Source organism: Chenopodium album, chromosome 2 (assembly GCF_948465745.1).
Source record: "Chenopodium album chromosome 2, dcCheAlbu1.1, whole genome shotgun sequence".
Taxonomy (NCBI): Eukaryota; Viridiplantae; Streptophyta; class Magnoliopsida; order Caryophyllales; family Amaranthaceae; genus Chenopodium; species Chenopodium album.
The window spans coordinates 2,942,926-2,967,951 of NC_137835.1; the positions used below are offsets into that span (position 1 = coordinate 2,942,926).

Here is a 25,026-nt window from a genome sequence, read left to right on the forward strand (position 1 = left end):
GATTTCAAATTTTACTACAGAGTAATTATAGAACTAACGTGAAATTTACATTAATATGGATAATTATTTGCATACTTCAGTTCAGCCAATTATCATCAACCAGCTGTTTAGCGCAAAATTAGCACTATCATAAAATATATTATGCAATATACAGCCGTAAGTATACTCATATCTTATACTCATACAAAGTATACAATTTAGGCATAATTGACCCACCACATCAGCCTTGTTCAAGGACTACTCATTCTCGAAGACATAAAGCTTCGAATCCACAACAAAATACCAAAACATGAGATGACAACCATTGAAAAACTAAAATGCTATAGAAAGGCATCTTAAAGCCTTATACCAAGCTCAATCATGTACAAATGTCTTTGAGTGAGGAACCCGAGAGTAGGATCCACATTTTAAAGACCTACAATCAAATATAAACATCTACAGAGCAGATTTTACAACTAAAAACTAAACTGAGAAATTCCAGTCCTAGCTCCTAACAAAGTAACTATAAATATACAGACTGCCTGTGGACTAATAATCAATCAGTAGCCTTCTTCACTTCCAGAATTGGGTTGAACCTCACGATAGAATGTCTCCTAAAGTTACTTTCCTGTAACAATGGTGGTCAGTTTCATCTCATTAAGACATGGTACAATTGTGCACTGAGAAACAGATAATATACCTCGCAAATTCCTCCGACCTTTGTCATGTGAAACAGAAGGCATCTTGGGAATCACCATCGAACTTTGTAGACCTTCTAATAGCTGCAAATCAATAACTTCAGTTAGCCAAGCAAGTCATATGAAGCTCATGCATATTCACATGCAGGCAGCCATAAGTAAGAGAGACTTCCTTATTCAAAGTCAGTGCTCATATTTGGGTGTTGAGCACCATTAAGTAAGATACAAGCCAGCTCAATGATAATGGCTTTACATAATCAGCAAGGAGTATGCCTTTTGGTTCACCACCAACCCAATCCACAAGAAAGGTATGCCCTTTAGTTTGGCTAGTATTGGCCCTCTCATGGACCAATAAAGAGCAAAGAGCAAATTCACTTTTGCTCAATTCCAAGCCTTCCTGAGACCAAATTATCATAAAGAAAAAGTATGCTGAAAGGCAATAGTGCTTATTGGTGTATAAACCTACATACTAGTGAAAAATACCCTACCAAAAGGCTAGGATCTTGTTTTCACTAATGTAAAATCTAATTATAATAAGCAATACAAGAATAACACACCATCCCAGATTTTGATAATAGTATCCAACAAGATGACAGAGGCCAGTAGCAAAGGGAGCTTATGGTAATCAAACATCTAAAAGATACCTCAATAAAAAATACTCAACAGGTCCGTTAGGCACTTAGGCTCCTCCCCACTAAAAAACATCAATAAACCACCCTTTTAACATTCATAGAGCAAGCAATCAAACACAATGTACCTTAATCGTGCATACCATATATCCTATACATACCAATGAATCAAAAAGCACAACTGAAGCACACAGCTCAATGAGCGATTGCCCCTAGGTCCTCAAGGCACTGAAGTAAAACAGGGGTACCTCCAATCTCATTATAAAATACTAAGATTTTTTTTACATGTAATTAAAGTGTCCTATATTTAGTGATATTACAGTGCACAACTTGAAAATATAAGTGGTTTCATTATGATTACACTTAAAATATAAAAAAAAAAAATTGTTCCTGAATAACCATGTATGTAACTAGGTTCCATGACTATTCTCAATTCCGTACACCAAGAGATGAATACTGATTTGACATTAAGGTGACAGAAAATAAATCCAAAGGTACTTAGAAAAGATGACCTCCTAATGGAGACCCTATAGTATAAAGATGCAACAATGAAGGCCAACAATGGGAAAACCCACTAAGACTAATTAGCAGCAACCAAAAACTTTCCAACAGTATGGTATGAATACTATATAGAAACTATATAGGAATCTGAGAAGTCAACAGCTCATGTAAGTATGTAACAACTAGAACAAAAAAAAATGGCCACAAAATAGGTAAATACTTTTTTCCTCTTCCTAACCATAAACTAGTCTTAACTTTTGCAGCAATGCACCGAACCCTATTGCAGAAGAGTAACAAGAGATTATAGCAGAAGGCATAAAGACCACGATTTGAAATAATATTCCAGTGACACAGAAAAAAATAAAGAAAGAAGGAAAAAAAGACTTCAGAGAACGTTAGTGAAATATCTTCAGAACTGTTCTACACTTCTCCAAATGTTAGCTTAAACAGGCTTATGTCATATTCACACGAGTCTCATTTAGTGCAGAATCAAGTTTGTCTGGATCATAATTTTTCTGGATCTGAAATTTTTGGGCTTCACAATCTGAGACATTATATTTGCTATTGTGCTGCGTAAAGAATATTTTAAAGAAGTTTCGCCAATACTATACCCACACCTGATGCAGAAATAAACACAATTTGCAGAAGTTCAAAACACAAATTTGGAGACATTATCAACGATTCTCCATGGATGCAACTATGCATGTGTAAAAAAATTCTTAGTTTAGAAAACTTACTCTATGTGTTGGCTGGATTCTGCGATTAGATCTACGAGGCTCGGAACCATCCATGTTTGACTTGTCAGTATTAGCAGAGTAGGCTCTGTCCTCCTCAATTTTACTCAACTTTCCACCAGAAGGCCCTAGTTTTCCTCTATTTAATCTATCAGACTTTGTATTTGATGAAGGGACCTTCTTAGATCCAGTGCTCAGAGAATGAGGAAGTAAAGACGACAAAGGAGCTTCTAATGTATCTTCACAGGCATCTGAGCCATGGTCCATCAACTTTTCCGATGTATTATCATGACCAGCAGAATCCTCCACATCAGTTCCATGATCCATTGAATTCTCAACATCTCGAGTCACTGTAGACCTAAAGTTTTCTTTAAGAGGCAGAGTGCGATGAGCTTTACGAGTGCTAGGAACTCTAGACTTTGATTCAACTGTTCGTTTTTCCTTGGAATCATTTCTTGACGGAGCTTTCCATCCCCGTGAAGCTGCTCCCTGCGGTACTAAGTATTTTGTGAATTTGACCGAGTCATTTACTTCAATACTCTTATTGCTTTTAGTTGCAGGAAAATGTTTGCTGACTTCCATGAATTTCCGCTTCTTTCCAGTTGGCTTAGGAACTCCAAAAACTACTCCTCCAGATCCTCCCTTTTGTTGATTAGTTCTCAAAGGTCGACGTGCAGCACGCTTGCTATCGTCATTGGTAGTTTTACCAATGTCAAAAGTTCTCTCACTAGTAGAAAAATTAAAAGATTTTGACAGTTCATGCTTCCCCTGAGCAGAATCCACATTATTTGATTCTTTATCTTTCGCTTTGGTAGTTGATTGAGAGATTTCTAGCTTTTGACGTTTCTCCTGTGGTGTATCACTCTGCACAAAAGTATTAAGGAATCCATCAGAAGAATTTCATTATGATGACAAAAATTCAATCAGAAAATATCACTCAAAAGGAGCTTTATTGACAAACTGATTTTATTCACATATTTGCTTCTGACAACGTACAGGAGAAACTAACAAATGGCATAAAACAACAGTAAAAAAAAACTCTCTATAAGGTTTTATTGATTGATAATAAGCAGGAGATTAAAGCTTTTGTAAATGATATTTAAGTTTTCGAGAGGCTTGATCATCCACAAATTTGAAATCTACAATTTAAACAAAATAATCAGATCATTGCTTGACATTATTTCCCTATTCCATAAATTTAGAATTTCTTCCCTAACCCCAACTTATACCCCCCAAACTACTCATAATTAACTTGTAAAGCTACAGCCCTGAGGGAATGAGGTTTAAGATAGCATTAGATACGTTCCCTATAATTGTTAACATCGGGAATTATGATATTAATTCATATGATTACACATGCTTAAGTACATATAGGCAAAAGAGCTATGCTTAGAAAATCCTAGAAATAATACCTGCTCAGAAGCATTTTGTACTCTTGAAGAGGAACATTCAATCCATTTCCCATTTATCCATGAAAGTGATGCTCGTAAATTCCACGCCCTAACAGTTGAAGTCTCTCCTTGGGCTGCAGCAAGTTTAATAGTCAGAATAAGAAATTTCCTTAGAAAAACAAGATAACAATGTAATATAAATACAATTAAAACCTGGAATATGGACTTTTAATGTAGTTTCATCCTTTTCATTTTTTTCAGTCACCACACCTTCCCACCAGCTGAAAAAAGATGGGGGAAAAAAGCATCAGAACCCATCTCGTATTTATTATGGAGAATTGCAAAACATAGCACAATGAGTAAACCAACAAAAATTAAACATAAGCTAATGAAGATACGGTACCAGTCATCAATCCACACATCCACTCTATCTCCAACACACCAAGCATAATCTCCAAGAGCAGCTCTGCGTCTCTTTCGTGTTTGTTGATATTGCAAAGCAGTCGAAGGATGGGCAGCACGTATAACAGGCGCTTTATCCCCTTCACCTTCAAGTGGTACCCATTCCCGGAGATTTCCGGAGCCTGAATTAAACAATTCACAGATGAAAATTTACAGTATAACAAAAAACCATATAATATTTCTTAAATAGATGACATCTTAACACCTGAGAGAACAAGGGAATTTTTCAGAAACACAATATAAAAAATATAAAAAGGAATGTAACAGAGAGAAAAGTGGTTTCAAAATTTACTTCAGGAATAATATGGAAATATACGCTATGTTGCTGATACTGCAATATTATCTTTGCATAGCTATCATGGAAAGAAAGGAGGGAAGGAAAACAGAGGTGAGGTGAAGGAAGCAGTGACCTTGCATTTTCCGTCCAAATCTTTCCAACAATGGAAGTATGAGCCAGGTCCCTATTTAAGGGAATGGAACATGGATCCCCCCAATTCTCTTCCCAACTCCTCCCCCAACCACCCAAATAAATAAAAAAAAATAAAAAAGGAAAGTCATCGAAACACAGTACCTAGCAACCAATAAAGAGACAGCTATTATCAATCAATCAAACATTAAAGAGAGTTTTTTCACTCTTGTGCAAACATCTTAGGCCCACAAAGACGCTCATCTTAAGCAACATCACATCTATCACGCATCAGAGGCAAAGGTTTTAGGTTTGTGCTTGAGTAGTCCTCGTAAATTCCCCTCCCCCCCCCCCCCCCCCAAACACACACACACCAATCCACACACATCTCTCTTCCCACTTCTCAAAAAAAGCCCCAAAAATAAGAGCATTTTGTGAAAAGAAATGCAAAATAAAATACAAGATATATGGTTTCGTGATTTCGTCTGCCACCCAAATAAAAAGAAAGAAAGAGCAGCCACATAATTGACAGACTTGTACATGTTAATGCTAAGACTACAATCATAATCAAGCCTCTTGCGCTTGCCTCATTATCTAGTTGCACACGGTAGCCAAATCTTTTAATAGTTGTAGGAGCTAGAAGCAACTGTGACCCATACATCAATTCATTCCACATTGGATCTGAACAGGGTAAATATTATTCGGCAAAACATTTCATATTCCAAAGTCAGAAAAGCTCTTATCACTATTGTTTCTGCCAGGGAAAGTAAAAAATGACATAATGCGATACGACATATAGGATATACCTTCCTCAGACAAAAGATCGTTGTAACATACATAAGCTTTTCCTTCTTCTAAACTCAAGACATTTGCAGAGTACCAGGCAGACTTGAGGCCATTTCCAGGCTTAAATACCTTTCAAAAAGGAGAAAAGACAGAAATAAGGTGAGCACAGAGAGGAAGCTAAAACAAGCCAATAGCCCAAAAAATAAATAGTGATACACATAAGTGCAAGTTACCCAAACAACAACTACAACAACAAAAGGGTAATCTAGATTGCTAAAATTCAAAAAGCCACATTCTTAGTAATTTCATGCATATGTAAAAAATGGGTAGCAAAACTCTGATTGATACAAACCTCAACAGAAGAACCCTCCTTGAATTCTTCCCCAGAAAGTGTGCCCACTTCACGCTCATTCTTAAAATTAGTAGTACCCAGGAGAGAACCAGGTTCCAAAGCCACTCTGCCAGATTTTGACGCTTCAGGGATATTACGATTTATCCCAGACCTAAAGTCCATTTTATCCATATGTTTGGAGCCCATGATGCCAACTGATGAGCTCACGCTGACATTCAAGGAGCCATTTAATCCCTCTGTAGAATGTATAGAATTTTCTACAGGACTACTGGCAGGCACATCAGCATTGTTTTCTAAACTAACAGCACCACACTGTTCAGCATTCTCATCACACACTTTTTCCGCCAACACTGCAGAGGGTTGAGATGATTTCCAGCAGCCTTCTGGACCAGCTTCAATCAAGTCGTTCAAAGGCAAAGGCTCGCCCATAGCAACAATTTTCCCAGCTTGGGATACTGCAGTTGCAGCAAGCTCTGCAGCTTTCACTATGGCATCCAAATTTTCAGCTTGTCTTGATGCGGCTGAAGCTGCTTCAACCCTCTTCTTAGCAGCTTCCTTTGCAGCTAGAAGTATTGAACTTGATTGACTACCGACATTATTACTCTTTAAAATGGATGTCGGTGTAGCATTTCCTATACCTTGCACATCATTAGAAGATTTTCCACAAGACGGCTTCATCCCACCGGTTTTACTGGAAAAAAAAGCCTCATCAGCCATAAGCTTTGCTTGCAGTGCAGCATTACAAGCAATCTTTGCAGCCGCTGCAGCTGCTTTAGCAACTGATGCAGCAGCTGCAATTGCAACTGCAGCCGAAGCTAATTTAACTTCAGCTTCTGAGGCCAATCCAGAGTCCTTCTTCTTAGCCAACTGGCTCCACAGATCTTCGCAGTGACGAATAGCAGCAGCAGAAAGATCTGCAGCATTCTCTGCTTGACTCTTAGCTTCTGCAACCTTACTCAACGTTTCTTCTGAGCAAGAGATAGCTTTCCCTGTGTCTCCATCAACTTTTTTTGGTGGTTCAATGGAAGAAACTCTAGAAGCATCAACAACATATCTACTTAGAATAGCATCTGAAGGTTGACAAGCAGGAGGTGGAACACCTATAGATGAGGATGGAAAAGTAGCGACGTCTGAAATTACCACTCCTGTTTGAGCCTCAGAGACTGAGGAGACCTGGCCAGGATCAGAACCAGGAGCCTTTTTCCTCTTCCTAGGCTTTGAATCTACAATATGCTGCTCAGCTGAAGGAATTATCTTTGGATCTTGAAGTGCCGCCGTTCCTCCCAATAAAGGGCTGGAACACACATTTTGAACAGCAGGACTAGAAGTTGTATGCTTCGCACTAGAAGTTAACACCGCTGAAGTATCATTGACGGGAGTTAATTTCACTGTTTCAGTCATAGTCACCGGATGAAATCGAACACTTGAACTGAAGGCAGCAGTTTGTGGAGAAGCCATCCAGGGAGCAGGGAAGCATGTCTGAGTTGGCCAAGCTGTATGACCAACATAATTTCTTAGCGGTGGAGTCTGAAAAGAGTGCACAGGTGTAACTGATTGCTGAAAATCCACAACAGGGCCTTTATTCATAGCATTTGACATCAAACTATCACGGGTTGGTGTTGAAATGTTCCAAAGCGGTGATGATAAAGGAATCATTGGACTAACAGCCGCTGCAGGGGTGTCTTTGTTGGTGCCTCTACTCACAGGTGTAGCTAGCACTTTGCTTGAATGTGAGCCTTGCTTAACACCATCTGAGGCCCTAGGACCTAAGGTGCTTTATATTAGCACTAGCAAAAAAGAGGATGAACTCAAAAATACAAGAATTAGAAAGCATTAACTCTAAATGCTGTACCTGACGGTGAACGGGAAGGTGTTTCAGCAGCACTGGAACTAGATTTTTGATTTCGAACCCTTTCAACAGCACCTCGCCAAATTGGTTCCCAAGAATTACGTGCTCCCTCTAAAAGAGATACATTAAAACAGACATGTCAGAAGCCACTATAAATTTTGTCGACTCAAATAGCTATACTATGTTTTTATGATAACCTACCAGACGGTCCAAAAGCAGAACTCATACAGGCCTCATCAGGAGCAGTCCCTTGACTGCAAAAACCAAATTAACCATATTATTTCAGAAAACAAGTGGTAATAAAAGTTTATTTCATCAGAGTGAACTGTTATTAGATGGACAGAATAAATAGCCTCCAATATTCAAAGCCCCAAGCATGGCCATAAATCAACATCAAGCATAGATGAAATATATAAGGAAAAGGGGAAGAAAGAGAAAGAACCAACATTAGAGATCCATAAACAAATATCTGAGCGCGCAACTGAACTTGTTGCATGTCTGTGAAAGACTGTCGAAATGAAGCTGATGGAGAGGTAGTATTGTTTAAAGCTGCAGTATTCAAATCTGGTAAACTTGATGTAGGGACAGCAACCACCCCAGAAGGTTTTTTGCTACTTCCTTCAATGATCCCATAGGCTTGCATTTGCCCAAACTGAGCAAGTGGACTGCTGATAGGTGGGCTCAACTGCATATTGGAAACTTTGTCCGTTTTCATAGATGCATTATCCTGAATAGGACCCTTCAATTGATTCCCCTTCTTAGAATTCTCTTTGGCAGTTCCTTTTGCAGATCCTCGACGTCCTTTACGTTCAGATGTGCCTCTAGAGCCCCCAGGTCCACTTTCTCCATCAGATACTCGAGCATTGTGGCGAGGAGTTTTTTGTAGCGTTGTTCTTTCAGTCTTACCTTTGCCAGAAGGTGCAGTCTCCTCAACAACCTTAAAGAAAATTATATAAGCAAATAGGTAAGCAGTTTAACGTTTAAATAAATAATAATAAATAATATAAAATAATAATTTTAAAAAAAAAAAAAAAGAGAGAGAGAAGAAAAGAAAACATGTACCTTTCAAGGATTCTACAAAATGACCTTTTATAAAGTTATTTTGCTCTAAAAAAAACACTTAAACAAACTCACTCTTCCTAAAGAAGCTGAAATTGAAAGTATGGCAATCCAATAGATACACTTGGAAAATAAAAGGTGCCATGGTATTACCTTGCGTTTCTCAACATCAGGGAATGGAGACCAATTCTTTGCAGGTTCTTTCTCGGTCGTATCTGGCAATACATTGACTTTAAATGTGAAGCTGCTATCTTCTACCAATAGATCTTTTCTTTTTGGGTCCTCAGAAGAAGATTGAATATCTTTGACAACCTCATCACAGATATGACTCCTACCTTCCTCGTGATTATCCTTCTCCATTTGAGAAGGCTCACTTGAGCTGATGATGGTCGGAGAACCACAGGAAGTCTTATCAAATTCTGTGCAGAAAGAATTCATATTTAAAAAAAATATACAAGAAATTCAATTTGCTTGTAGAAACTGTAAAAGGCATTTGGTTATCCATAGTAGGTGTACATTCAGATTTTCAGAACATGATAAGGACATTAAGAGGGGCCTAAGCAACAAGGAGTAAGGACAACAGGCAAAACGTGTCCAAGAGTTTAAGGCACAGGCGCACAGCAAGGTACACATAAAACAGTCTTCGTCACAATAAACTTCAGGAAAACCATAAATAAACTAAAAAAAATCACATGCTAGGTAAATATACTAAAAAGGTCACAAAATTTTCTAATAGTCTATCAATATTATACAATACTACCACCGTTTCTTTTTAGTTGACACATATTCCTTTTTAGGAAGTTTTTTTTAGTTGACACGTTTCCTTTTGGGGTAACTTTTTTACCTTACATTTACAAGCTACCCCACTTGCTTTTTCATTCTCTCTCACTCTCTCCTCTCCTTAATATATGTGCCTAAATCAAATGCGTCAACTAAATAGAAACGGAGGAAGTAAAAGATAAGAACACGACTTTAGTATATTAAAAAGAAAAAAGGACAATCAATTGTCACCCAAAATATACGAAGGCTCTGAGCACAATGGGGCAACATGTGTGTGCTTCATCAAAAATTAAATATTCTAATTAAAAAATTAGTAGTTGTGCGCCCCAGAGCGCCTAAGCACGCCTCATCTAAATCACCTTGCCTAGAATAAAATAGAGATGCATAGCCCACATCCCCCCCACGCCACAGCGTCTAGGCATGCCATTAATACACTGGTTGCACCTGGAAATCACCCTATGTGCTGCCGCGTATTATCTGTGAGCTTAGTTTAACAATAATCAACACTTTTTTTAGTGTGCGGTTGGATGTGCAAATCAACTATTCAAGGTCCAATGTCCAAAACTTACAAACTTTCACATAATTACCTCACTGAAGGAAGATACTGCCAGAAAAATTGTAATGTATAATGGGAGTAAGAAGCATCACAGCAGCTCATTGATAATACATTATTAAACCCAAAAAGTGAGCAAGAAGCCAGGGAAATTTCTGTTAAGCGTAAAAATAATTGCCCTGTACTCAACAAGAATCTTAGTATCCATACCCCAACTAATGAGGTTTGAAAGACGAAAGGCTCCTACTAATGCATTTATTTTTTGGGAGATTATCTTTGGTGCTCACGTATTATTTAATTTTCTCTTTGGTGAACAACAAATAATTCAAATATCTTTGGTAATCATGAACTATTATTTTATATTAACAATAGCATTAGTGAAATATTTTGGTTAAAATATTTAACTTAAACATACTTTATAAAAGGTTGAATAATTAATTGGTTGTAGGGGGAAGAAGTAAGTGGTGGGTTATTTTTAAATTATTTAATTATTAAACCAAAATACCTACGTGTTATAGAAGTTACTAAAAGTACTCCATAGTAATAATACTACGTACAAAGAGAAATTAAGCATATAAATAATAAAAAAATTATGAGAAAAAACACTTATAATTTTGTTATAAAACACATAAAACTAAAATATAAAATTCATGCGCGACAACCGCAATGCAGTCCACGACCAACGCGACTGTTTCCGCAATCGCGACCGAAACCACATTTTCAAACCATGGTTTAGGTTCCATCCCAAGGCTGCTATATAACTGGAGTGAAGTGAAAGTTCAAATATAAGGCAGCCAATTCCTCTCCTTATTTTTTATAAATGAGAACTAAGGGGTGTACTATTTTGGCACTTGGTTCTTTCAGGACTGGACTTTGTTTACCAATATATACCTACCTTTTGATGTTGCAACATGGGGGAGATGCACACATATTAGAGGGACGACGTGATGAGGAGAAGCAGAGTGAGATATTTGTTGGGGGGGGGGGGGGGGGGGGGGTGATGAGGAGAGACTGAGAGAGAACCAAAATCCAAAGGAAGTAACTTTGAAACTATTTTAAATTTACCAAATTTCCTAAAAAAAAAATAATAATAAGGTACTGCTACTTATAAAAGTTATAATGATCTGAGAGAGTATTCATTAAATTTTTTATGTATCACAGATAATACCCATTTGTTCCAAATAATAAGAAATGGAGGTATTATATAGAGACACAAAACAAGGCATGCCCCCAAAGTGAGTATAAATTTAAAGGAAGATCTCAGAGTATCTTAAATCAATGACTCCCTTAAAAAAAATAAAATAAAATAAAAAAAATAAAAAACAATCAATGTAACATGTAAAACATATGAATATTTTAACTAAATTCACATAGGAAAAGGGTCAAGACCAAAAATGTGACAGGATAAAATTAGCTTAAAACTAAAGGAAAAAGAACGAGTACAATTGAAAATCGGCAGCATTACAAGCACTATAAAGTAGCATGAGTACGCATAAAAAAAATTCCAAAGCCTTTGCTATATCACCTGTCAAGGCATTTGAAAGAGAACACAAGAAATTTATACTCAACGGAATTCTAAATGCACGATCATATCCTCATCATTTAAGGTTTGTTTACATATACATCCCACAAACAAACCCAATGTAACACTTATTCATCGAAATGAAGTGTTAGTCAAGATTGTTGAAGGATGCTGTCAAAAAATTTTCTTTTTTTTCCTAATACCAACCAAATATGGCCATATGCTATAACATAAAATGGAAAAAGCTCGAAAGGAACCAGCAAAGTAAGTAAACAAGACTACTCTGCAAGGAAAATGACGGAATAAAGAGGAAGTAACATAATAAAAAAAAAAAAAAAAAAACATACATACATACCTGAATTTGGTGCAGATTCCCTTTCTTCCTCCTTAGACATTGCTTTCACATGATTTTCACCACTGACCAAATGAGCATCAGCACTTTCCTTCAAACTTGACTTCGTATTGCTGTCAGATATAGCCTGCATATGATCTGAGTACAAGCAATTCACAGCTTCTGCTGATGAATGTTCAATGCTGCAGACATCATCAATTTTATCCACAGGTTGCAGGGACTTTGCAGCCATTTCAGAATTTCCATCAGCCACTCTAACTTCAACCTTAGAAGTTCTATCAGCTTCAGCTCCTATATTTGTATCATTAGGCTCCTTCGTTCCAGCTTCTTCACAATCATTGGCTGAATGGTATAATCCAACTGCTGTAGGCTCCCTTTGTCCAATTTCAGGGCAATCATCTAGTGCAGTTGAAGCACTGGTTGTTGCGAGAGGAGAAATGCTTTTTGCTGAATCAAATGAGCTTAAGTTAGCGTATGAAACTGTTTAGCAACATAATCAATAGCAATTCATCATACAAATATCGCCAAAACACTTGTAAAAAATGTTGAAATACAATAGTGTCAGCACATAGTATCATACACTCTGTGTAGTACCTGATTCCGGTTCGCCAGAAATCTGAGGCTGAAAATTATGAATGGCATTATTACTTTCAATCCCTTCACCAATTTCAAGAGATTGAGTTCTCTGATCAATATTCAGAGTTCCAGCATTCCCAGATTCAATATTCCCAAGCTCAGTAGACACTTCTTTATCTGCCTCTTTTGTTTTACAACTATCCTTCTCACTTTCAGAAAAATTAACTTGCCTACTAACATCCTGAATCCCTTGAATGAAAACATCCTTACCGTGAGAAAATACAATAGCAGCAGATTCCTCTCCAGTGCCTACACACTCACTATGACATCCTTCAACATCTTCTGTATGCTTGAGATCAGCAGCATAAGACAAAACTGCCACAGTAGATGGATTACCAAGATCAGCTTCACCAATAAAATCTGTTTTTCTCACTGAAACTCCATTGTTATCATTGGAAAGCAAATGCATCCCAGACATACTCTCATGATTCATTGGTAATGCTGACACATTTTCCTTGTCATTGTCCTTTTTGTGAGGCAAGTGAACAGTAACATCCATATCTTGCTCAGTACTTGCACAATGTCCAGAATGTAGGCTGCCTGACTCAGCAGGATGCAGGGTAAAATCCATCGATGACCGACCCTGTTGATCGTCAAATGGCTCTTTGGCCTCTTTACTTGCAATAAAAATATCTTCACGCCTCGAAGTCTGATTTGAAGTGGAAGAGTTTTCATCATCTCCTTCCGAAGATTTCAGCTCAGACTCTCCTTTAACTGAGTTATTTGTAGAATCTCGAGAAAAATGATGGCTTGCCTCCTTACAGTCCCTTCCAGAATCTGAAGTCAAACTAGGAGAGTTGCTCACAGTAATTCTAGCGACACCTGCCTTTTCTTCCAAAATAGCAGTGTCTTCTACTGCAGTCATGCTGGAAATCTGACTTTCATGTCCATCATTACTGCAGCTTTCATGAGAAGCATTAGGCTTTACTTGTTGAGGGGTTTTTGAGGTGCCTAGAATCCCAACATTGGGAGCGAAATTATTGCCTTCATCTACCAAATTCAAAGAATCTCCTACGGCCCCAGAGTTCATAGTCTTCTCAACAGATATTTGGGATTCTTTTAATTTTTCACCAGCACATAAATCATGAAAAGAATGCACAACTTCATTTGTTGATGTTCTATCATTGTCACACATAGCACTTTGATTGACATTACTAGAATCGCCACATGCAGATTCGATCTTTGCATGTGAAGCTGAAGGGTTTTCCAACTGCCTTACCATATGCCTTTCGGAAGCAGGAGAATCTTCAAGAACATCACCAGGCCTTAATGCAGTATCAGGGTTTACAACACATGCATCATTGCTTTCTTTTAGTGTAGTACTTGTTTCCCCATGTTTACTCGGAATACCTTGATCGTGAGTGGCATCCGATTCTGGTAAAATCGATGCCCCAGGCATCATCTCTTCCTGACCAACAGATTTTAAAAGCATTTCAACAGATTCTGAGGATGTTGCCTCAGACCAAACATTATTTCGTCTAGATATAGAGCATGAATCAGCTGGAGTTGAATTGAACTCCATTCCATTACTGTCTCGGGAGAAATCTTCTATCCACTGGTTATCTTCTTGACTTTGGATACCCAAAAAAACCTCAGTTTCAACTAGACTATCAAATCTCAAATGTCCTTGGAGGCTGTCATCAAAATCAAACTTTGGAAAATCATATGGTCTTAATGTGGAAGATCTAGATCTACCTTCACCAGCTAACTGAAGATTATGGCGCGAAGTATCATTGTCATCATAATCCATTGGCATATCCCTGGAATCACAGAAACTGTGAGGGACAATACCACAGAAGATTGACTAATCCACTAAAGATCCAAGCATACATATTGAAATCAAAAGGAAAAGCATGTGCAAGCCACATCAAAACAGAAAATAAGACATAATTTAAAAGTCTATAAATCATGTAAGCCCACATGAAGACTTCATAGCAGTTAACATTTTCCTCATTGCACTTACTTCAATCCAAGTATTCACACAAATTTTAAAAAACACAGTTAATTAATGGAATTAGATCTAATACTTATTAAATAAATTTATTTAGATTTAAACTGCCTATGCTTGGTCCCACTGTGTAATCACAACCTTTAGAGAAAGAGCAACCAGGACATCTCAAAGAAAATTGGGCCCAATTAAAGAGTCAATAGATAATCTGCATATCTGAAATTTCCTTAATTTGGCTTTGATCACTCTCTAAACCTTGTGGGTGTTAGGTGGTAGTAGAACGTTTCCTTAATTTGGCTTTGATCACTCTCTAAACCTTGTGGGTGTTAGGTGGTAGTAGAAAGTTACACTTCCCTTGAATTTGTAATTTAATTGATTTTCAATTCCTAGTAAGTGATCAAAATTGTTTGATTGGCCATACAAACATGAAAGTCCCATGGGAAGTTCTACTTCCTAGGTGAGGCTAGGTAAGCCGTAAACTACTTCTCCTATTTTGTGGGAAGTAGAATTTCCTAGAAAGTTCCATGCTAGTACCAATCTAACAACTTCTTGAACCTTTATTTCCTAAAAATTTGTACTTCTCGTGCATTAGACAAGCAATAACCTTATCTACAGACAATAAAACTGCCAGCTTTTACAGCAATAAAAATGCCAGCATTTCTCAGTAATCATCATAAGTAAACAACATAACAAGCCAATATGATTGTTTCTCTTAGTAATTTAATCAAGGATACACCTCAAAGACTCTTGACGTATGCTACACACCTGCCCTTGATTCCTCGCTTACAAACCAAACAATAACTATGGTAATGGGGTTAAGAAAGGGGGAACTTTGTTTAGCTCCTAAAATTAAAAGAGATAAGGGTCGGTCTAGCCAAGCTCTAGCTCATTGGTACTAGCAGCCCAAAAAATAATACAGATAATAATGAAAGTGATGTTTTATATGAAAAACTTCTCATTTTCTTTAAGCTACTTTTATGAAGATAACAAAGAGACTGATCTAGCTACTTTTATGAAGATAACAAAGAGACTGATCTAGCAGACTAGCACCTGTAATTTAATCCTACGCTTTTAAAATTGCCTTTTAGATTAAATAAAATTCCAAATTCAAAGTTCTCACCTATCCCTTCAAACTGTGGGATTCCTTAATCAGAACTTCAGGCCATCACTCGCACTTAGGGGTAATGTACTATTCAGTCTTTGAGCAAATTAAACAAGGTGTTTATTAATTATTACCACGTATAAAAAGGTACTCCATACAAAACAAAGAGCACACAGTGTCTTCAAAACAGCAGCCAAAATTAATATTACCGCGATAGAAGATATATATCCAAATCAAACGCAATCAAGGTTCTCATGTATTGACTCGAATGGTAACTATCATATAAATTCAACATACTATAATAAAATTTATAGCATTAAGTATAGCAGACACATATTAAGGAAAACTGCCTTCCCTTTTAAAAAAAATCAATGACGAACCTATTTAGGACTATCTTCCTAAATACGCAAACCAAAGCACTACATGTGAATTTGGGCACTCGGCACACCAAAAGAAAACTCCCCAATTTGGTCTATAAATGGACAATTCATCAAATATCTAAGAATGCAACATATATCTGCAATTCATCTAAATATCTAAGAATGCAACATATAACTTGAATCAAACCCGAAACGAAAACTTTTAAGATTAATTAATTACCAAACTCGATCAAAGCGAATTTTAAAACAACCACCCTTTTCCAACCTAATCCCAATTCATTAGTTAGTACTTATACACTACACTAGTAACAGGAGCACTAGCAGCAGTGTAGTGTAGGCACTCAGGACAACCATATTCGACGAAAAAGACGGCATTTTTCATCAAAAAAACCACCATTTGAAAGTGAGAAGTGCAATTAATCCCAGCAAAATTAGCGTACGCATAAAAAGGAGAAATGAACAGTACCATAACATATAAGGCAGTAGAGACGCTACCTCCCTCCATTCGGCGACGAAATCCAACCCGTTGAATTCAAAACTCTGCTAATCGAACGAACATCAGCCAAAACCCTTGAAACAAACAATCAACAAAAACAAAAATTCTAGGGTTAGCCGCAAAAACTACCAAACTCAAACTCAATCTACAAATCACAAAGAAACAAATTTCATAAATTTAGTAAATTAGAAACCCTAATTCAGTCAGCGGAGTAGTAGAAGCTTCCGGTTATCGGTGGCGAAGACGGCGGAGCTCCGGCGAATTCGAGGAGAGAGAAAGTGAGTGTGTGATAGGGGAGGAGAGAGAAAATTTGGTGAGTCGTTTTCGATGGGAAATGTTAAAATGAGAAAAAAGGAGGGAGAAAAGAGGAAATAAAATGAGTGAATAATATAGAATTTGAAAAAAGTGAGGAAAATTTAGAAATGATCTAACGGTGGAGAGTTGAAGAGAATAGGACACGTGTAAGGATGTGGATCGTTGGATGGGAAGAGTGAGGAAAATCAAAGGGGTCAACTTTGATTGACATGGCGGTGACAGAGTTGTGTGAAAGTCGGTAAGAGAGTGATGTGGTGGAGCGTTTTGATTGGGCGGTGAGGGGAGTTTGGTAACTTGGGATGTGAGTTTAGGGTTTTAGTTTCTCCGTAGGTTTTAGTAGTGCAGTGACTGTCTGTGTCTTGTTGATTCTTGAGTTATCCTATAGGGGGTGTCACATGATGAGCACGTGGTTGAGGATTGGTGGATGGATCACGCAAGTTTTTGCCTCCTAGTACACCTTTTAAAGGTTTTAGGGAGTCTTTTCAATCCTTTAATTTCTTTAAAAAATAATTTTAAAAATCTTAATAGAAATTATTAAGTGAGAAAAATTAAATTAGGATCAATGTCGACCTAATTGTAAACATAAACGAGAAGATACATTTATAAATTTTAATTTTTTAACACTTTATTCATACCGCTTTTAAATGCACCTCTTAAAATTCTACCATTACACGTGTACTAGTAGTAGTTATTTATTGTATAATGAAGCGGTGATTTAATAAAGAATTGTAAAATCTAATTAAATACTCCGTAACAAGTTATTATAGAACATATGAATTCAATCTATTCACCGTGATATTTTAATTATTTTAGTGATTGTACCATTTGGACAAAATGAGCTACTTAATTTTACTCATTTTTCGCAAAAGAAAATATGTTACACTCTTGTTTCTTTTAACTTAAGTTATTAGAATTCAATCAATTCAGGGTGATAATTTTAATTATACGAACGGTTGTATAGTATCCACGGTCAATTATCAAATTTTACCATTTTCAACAAAATAAGCTACTTAATTTTACTCATTTTCTGCAAAAGAAAATTTGTTACATACACCTTGTTTCATTTAACTTTTCTTACTTGCAAACGAAGTAACAAATTTATCAAAGTAATTGAAAAACAATAGCAAACTTGATTTGCTTAGCTTGTTTGAGCAGTTGAACATGGACAACTGCCAAAATACTAGATAAAATTGGATGTATATGAAAACGGCGCCTTTTTGGTGCAGCAGGCCACACCGTGTGGCCTGCTTCCAAGTCAGCAAAATAACGGAGAACGACGCGCGCATAACGAGATTAGGAAACAAGCGCTGAACAAAATGACTCTACAAAACACGCGCAAGTTTCTAAACCTTAAAACCCATAACAACTCATTTACGAGGAACGAATGCGAAAATTGAGCGAAACCTCACACAATTTTTCTTCCAGAAATTAAAGAATAACAATGGCAGAAGAATTCGAAAAATTACCTGATTCACAAGAATCATTAGAGATCGAACAAATTGAAGATTCTTTGATGAATCTTGAAATCCAAACCAGTAATCAGGTATTGGATCTGGAAGATGAAAACAGATACAATGAAATTGAAGAAATTAACAAGTAACCCCTGTAAAATTAACATGCAACCCCTGTAAAACTAATAACTAACCCCTGTAAAATTAACAAGTAACCCTTGTTAAACTAACAAGTAACCCTAACAATAATTAACAAGTAACCCCCGTTAAACTAACAAGTAACCCCTAAAGTAAACAAGTAACCATAACAAAAATTAACAAGTAACCCCTAAAATAAACAAGTAACCCTAACAAAAATTAACAAGTAACCCCTATAAAATTAACAAGTAACTCCTGTTAAACTAACAAGTAACCCCTAAAATAAACAAGTAACCCTAACAAAAATTAACAAGTAACCCCTAAAATAAACAAGTAACCCTAACAAAAATTAACAAGTAACCCTTATAAAATTAACAAGTAACCCCTGTTAAACTAACAAGTAACCCCTTAAATAAACAAGTAACCCTAACAAAAATTAACAAGTAACCCTTATAAAATTAACAAGTAACCCCTGTTAAACTAACAAGTAACCCCTTAAATAAACAAGTAACCCTAACAAAAATTAACAAGTAACCCCTAAAATTAACAAGTAACCCTAACAAAAATTAACAAGTAACCCCTAAAATTAACAACTAACCCTTGTTAAACTAACAAGTAACCCCTAAAATTAACAACTAACCCTTGTTAAACTAACAAGTAACCCCTAAAATAAACAAGTAACCCTAACAAAAATTAACAAGTAACCCCTATAAAATTAACAAGTAACCCCTAAAATAAACAAGTAACCCTAACAATAATTAACAAGTAACCCCTAAAATAAACAAGTAACCCTTATAAAATTAACAAGTAACCCCTAAAATAAACAAGTAACCCTAATAATAATTAACAAGTAACCCTAAAATAAACAAGTAACCATAACAAAAATTAACAAGTAACCCCTATAAAATTACAAGTAACCCTAACAAAAATTAACAAGTAACCCCTAAAATAAAATAGTAACCCTAACAAAAATTAACAAGTAACCCCTATAAAATTAACAAGTAACCCCTGTATAATTAACAAGTAACCCCTAAAATAAACAAGTAACCATAACAAAAATTAACAAGTAACCCCGAAAAGAAACAAGTAACCCTAACAAAAATTAACAAGTAACCACTAAAATAAACAAGTAACCCTAACAAAAATTAACAAGTAACTCATAAAAATAACAAGTAACCCCTATAAAACTAACAAGTAACACCTGAAACTTAACAAAAATTAACAAGTAACCCCTCTAATTTAACAACAAATTCTGTAAAACTAACAAGTAACTCCTAATAAACTACGAGTAACAAGTAATAACCCCCTAAAACTTTACAAATAACCCTTGTAAAATCAACAAGTAACCCCTCCCTATAAAACCAATTCAACGAGTAACCCCTAAAACAAGTACACTGTAATTTTTAAATTAAAAGTAATCCCTACATAATGAAAAAAGTAACTATTGTTGTATCTTCTACATTAGCAAGTTCCTCCAGCATCTTCTTAGCAGCCTCCATTTCATCTGCCTTTTTTTTCTTTTCATTCTCTAGTAATTCTTCATAAATTGCTTGATTTCTACTCACGAAAATTCTTTCACACCACAAAAAACAATCTCACGATGCTTGTTCAAATTGCAGAGCATAGATGACAAGAAAATCGAAAAATTACTAAAATTAGGGTTTGATTTATATCAGAAGTAGGAGAGTTCAGCGTATATGTCGATCCTTTCTTTATCTTGGGGAAGATTATCTTGATTTTAGTCATTATTAACGAAAAGAACAATTTAGAGGAGAGAGAATTTGAGGAGAATAATTTGAGGAGAGAGAAAATGGAAACAGAGAAAATGAGAAAACTTTGGGAAAGAAGAACCTTTTGATGTAATAAAATGAAAAAAAAAGAAAGACACGTTTTTTTTTAATTTAAAATAACGGACCCGTTTGGTATAACGGAGTCTGTTATATAAAACGGACTGGCCACACCATGTGGCCTGCCACATATAAAAATTTGCCTACAACTAATAAAGCAAATGATATAAAATTTAAACTTATTTAAACTTAACTGAGCTTGCCATAACTTATTTAAACATTTTTGTCCTAATTTGTTCTTCGTTCATAAATTTTACTTATAACGTATTTATAGAGTATTTGTTATGGCATTTTATGGGTAAAAATAACTATGCTAATCAACATTGGAAAGATTATTACATGTAAAAATAAACTCATGACTAACATCAGTAATGTAGAATTTTTCTTGCTAGACAGCAAAAAAAAAATAATAATAAAAAAAATAATAAATAAAAAAATAAAAATTTATAGTTTTCACAATACCACCTTTTTTTTCAATTTTTTTATTTTTTTTTTTAAAAGTATACAACATGTACATGAACTGTAAGTCTATATTTGCTACTGATCTCAATAATTAGTCTTTCTATTACATCAAATATAAGTACAGCCACAAGATAAAATGAGATGATATAAAGAATAGAAAATTGAATTACCATTTTATTTAATACGAGTAAAACAAATAAAACTACAAGGCTACAACCACAAATATGAGATAACAAATTTTAAAACAACTCCTCCTAATTTCAACGGTTAAACCTAAAACAACCCTAATTAATAAACAAATAACTATCGGAGTAGTAAAAATACACCCCGTGTGATGACCAACAAAAAATATTAGCATATAAACAAAAACTAATCTAGGGAATCAATATGCAAAGAATACATATTAGCCTATTAGGTGATTAGTAACTAAAATTAGAATTGGCATATATGCAACATATGTTGGACTTCTAAAACAACATCGAATAATTAACAACATTGTTAGTGAAGAAGATCCTTGATTTGTTGTTTAATTGATGGATCTGCCTCATAATCATCACAATGTTCTTCAAGTATTGGAAGAAGTTCCAAGGGAACTAAACACTGCTCCTTTGCATATAGCTTCTCTTGAACTATACTTGATGACAAAATTGGAAGGTTGCTTAAATTGGCCTTTTTGTCATTATCCTGCAAAAATTGACAAATCCAAATACATATTCCAATTCAGATTACGGATTTTTTTTTTTTTTTTGGTGCGAGATTACGGATTTATAGTGTACACCAGTAAACACATGTAAATTCAACAAACTCATACTAGGAGTCGTATCTTGATCATTAATATCTATTCATCAACATCGATTAGACTATTGCGTTGTTCACAAAATATTTACAAAGCATATTGTAACTTGCCTATAAATTAAAAAAATAAAAAATAAAAAAGTGACAAATAACTAAATAAATAAATTAGTCTTCCTAAAAAAAAAGTTAGTCAAATAATAACTGTTTTCCTATTATTATGCCTAAAATAGTGGTTTTAATTTTGACAGCTAAACAATGGATAGTAACAAATTTTTATTTAGGTCACAAGCTTGTCTAATAACTGCTATAGCAGTCAAAGCACTACCAAGGTTAGTAAAAAAAAAAAAAAAAAACCTGAAATGTAAAATCAATTTTATAACTCTGATAATAATAATCTATCTCTTAAAAACACAGACAATAAATTAAATAAGGATAACAAATGTTTGCAAAATCAACTACTAAATCGATAATGTTCCAAAAGAAACTGTCATGTTAGTACAAATCTTGTTTCATTAATTGTTACAAGAGAGCAACTTTTGAAAGGAAAAATAGGGGAGCAATTCAACATGTTTTGATAAGATATGATACCATGACTATTATATACAAGTATATTAGTGAGTCACTCTCATTATTGTATTCTTGCAATCAATATTTGACTCCATCATTGTTGGTGCTCAATTGACACGTGACACTTCAAGAGAACTCAACTTGACTCAATCCGAAAAAAACATAACATAACACTTCATAACAATCAATTCGAACGACTTGTTTGTGACCTTTAAATCTTGTCTAGGAACAATTCTAGATATTGCTTTTATATCAACAAAATAGTGCAATAATAAATCCTAATTAATATACTAAATCATGATTCTTTAATAGAAATAGAAAAAAAAAAAAAAAATCAGCTAAAAAACAGAAGAAAAAAGAGCTGAAATAATAAAAATGAGTAATATACAATCAAATCAAATGAAAATTACCTGTTGTAATGTTTTGATAGACTGAAGAATTCCCATTTGAGCTTGCATAAACTTAACATATTTAGCAGCAGCTTGAAACATTTCAGCAGTATTCATCTTATTACCTCCAGGAATTAACTTCCCTAATTCCTGAGTCTTCTCAGTAATCTTCCTCCTCCTTTCTCTAGCTGCCTTACTCTGGGCCGATACCGCCTTCGCCTTATTTCCATTACTCCCACACCCTTCATTAAAATTAGCTCCACCCTCATTTCCATTGCAACAATAACCATAATTGTGGGAATTATTAAAATTATCATTCACATAATCAACACTAAACTCCGGCACCGCGAGAGCTTCAGGAATGTAGGATTCATTGAAACAGGGGAGATGAGCTGAAACCCTCTGTTTCTTGTAAAAAGGGGTAGTGAATTGAGAGGGGTAATAATCATTATCCTCGACTGAGAGAATTTCCTCGGCCGGCACGATCACTGGAGGTTGGAAATCGACATACGAAAACGGGGAGAAGTTGTTATTGCAGTTCTGAATGTTGCAATCATAGTTGAAATCAAGCTGTTGTAAAGGGATGGGATCAAACAGGGGCTCATCGAAGTCGAAAAGCGAAGGAGGCAGAGGATCAAAACAGAGGAGCTCTGTTTCAATAGGTGGTGAAAGAATGTTGTTAGGATCTTGGAAATGAAATTGGTGAAAAGGGTAAGATTGGTTAAGGAAGTAGTTAGGATTTTGCCAATCTAAAGCCATAGATTTGTTGTCTAAGCTGAGGAAAAACAGGGGATTTAAGAGAGAAAGAAAAGACTGAGCAAAGACTAGAGAGTAGAGTTGAGTAAGAGAGAATGAGAGGAGTAACTGCTATAAACTGCTAGAGAGAGAAAGAGAGGAAGAGGAGAGAGAAAGAGAGAGTGAGAAGTGGGAGAATAACTGTCACTAAACTTTTGGAGGATCCGAGGTTTGAGCAGTTAGGGTTTTCAGGGGGTATATTACATTTCTTTCGCGCCTTTTTTTTTATTATTTATTTATTTTTTATTATTGTTTTGTATTTCTTTTTAGGTTGGGGTTAATGCAAAATTACAATGTGTAATTAATTTTGTTTTAAAAAAATCCTGATCTTAATTCAAAGATTAATAAAATTAGTACAGTACAGAAAAATGATGACTACATAAATATTAGGGAGCAAATTAAATTCAGCACTAATTATGTTCCGTATGTTATTTTATGAATATTTTTACCATGAATAATGCATTTTCAAATTAATACGGAGTACTAACTTAGAAAATTTGTATTTTTTGACAGGAACTTAGAAAATATATTAAATGTTTATATGTAGTAGTATTATGCAATTAAGTATTACAATTTTCTTGTCAAAAAATGTTGCAATTTTGTTGTTTTTGAATAGAGTATTACATAAATTAAATAATCCAACTTTTATTTGGTTCGTTATGAAAGGTTTAGATAACGCTATAATGGACTTATATTGCTAGAATTTTATGTCCCATACAACATATATAGGCTAAAATCTTTTCATTTCTCACGACTAAAGTGATTGATGTTAATAAAATCCAATATAGTATGTCTACCATATTTTAATAGATGGGCCTCATGTAATTTATAATATGGAATACTCGGTATTTTAACAAAATCTTCTTCAGTTCTATTTATATTGGGTTAAGTTGTTCGTAATTTCAACTGCGCAATTGAATTTTGTACTAGTTTTTCTTACCTTAATTATTGGGTTTTCTTTGTTTTTTTGCTGGACTAGAATCATAACAACTCACTTTTATTTGAATGATAATGTAAGGGCCTCAAAAGGCATGGATCATGAGCTAGAAATTACTCACGGTCGGTCCAATATCATTTTAGATTTATGCCCATACAACAAAGTAAACATAATACTTTTTGAACAAAGTACTACTTGATGGATCGATTTTACATTCAACAAATAAAAAATGCTCCTCCCGTTCAAAAAAATAAAAAATGCTCGTATATGAAGTGAAATTTTGCAATAAATTATCAACTTTATGGCATTCTAAACAATGTATTCTAATTTTAGGAATATAATAAAATGCATTTGTCATAAATATTATAGTATGAGTTCCACTATTTATTTTTATATCCGTCAATTATAATTTAGCCTTTCTTTAGAGTACTAAAATTTTACTTTAACCTAAAAGTTAATGTAAATAAAAAATAAAACGTTTTTAAAAAGCAAATAATGCTACATCTATTTGATGGATAATACAATAAGGGTTGATCCTTAATCCTAAACTACACAATTGTTTAATTAATTTACGTAGTAATTAACAAGATTTAAAACTTCATTAGCATAAGCAACAGCAACACAATTTTAGTCCATAAAATTTACATTTTTTTTTTTGACAGGCATAAAACTTACAATTTTATTTAAGTAGAAAATTAATTATACATGTGTCAAA

At 35.0% G+C, this 25,026-nt stretch overlaps 2 protein-coding genes across 2 annotated transcripts; both read right to left on the reverse strand.

Moving 5' to 3' along the window:
• Positions 1-304: 304 nt before the first annotated feature.
• LOC145592998 (protein SWOLLEN 1-like) lies at positions 305-16,956 on the reverse strand. Its single transcript, XM_081649517.1, has 16 exons — positions 16,823-16,956; positions 16,615-16,689; positions 12,648-14,449; positions 12,057-12,500; positions 9,000-9,265; positions 8,234-8,724; positions 7,989-8,041; positions 7,791-7,898; positions 5,939-7,704; positions 5,607-5,715; positions 4,336-4,516; positions 4,146-4,213; positions 3,954-4,066; positions 2,545-3,405; positions 680-761; positions 305-607 (listed from the first exon to the last, which is right to left on the reverse strand). The coding sequence occupies exons 3-16, from the start codon at positions 14,443-14,445 to the stop codon at positions 600-602; spliced, it is 6,348 nt and encodes a 2,115-aa protein (XP_081505643.1). The 5' UTR covers positions 14,446-14,449; positions 16,615-16,689; positions 16,823-16,956; the 3' UTR covers positions 305-599.
• Positions 16,957-21,326: 4,370 nt separating this feature from the next.
• On the reverse strand, positions 21,327-23,448 carry LOC145606136 (uncharacterized). The gene is made up of 2 exons (XM_081662192.1): positions 22,601-23,448; positions 21,327-21,512 (listed from the first exon to the last, which is right to left on the reverse strand). The coding sequence occupies exons 1-2, from the start codon at positions 23,336-23,338 to the stop codon at positions 21,327-21,329; spliced, it is 924 nt and encodes a 307-aa protein (XP_081518318.1). The 5' UTR covers positions 23,339-23,448.
• Positions 23,449-25,026: the final 1,578 nt, after the last annotated feature.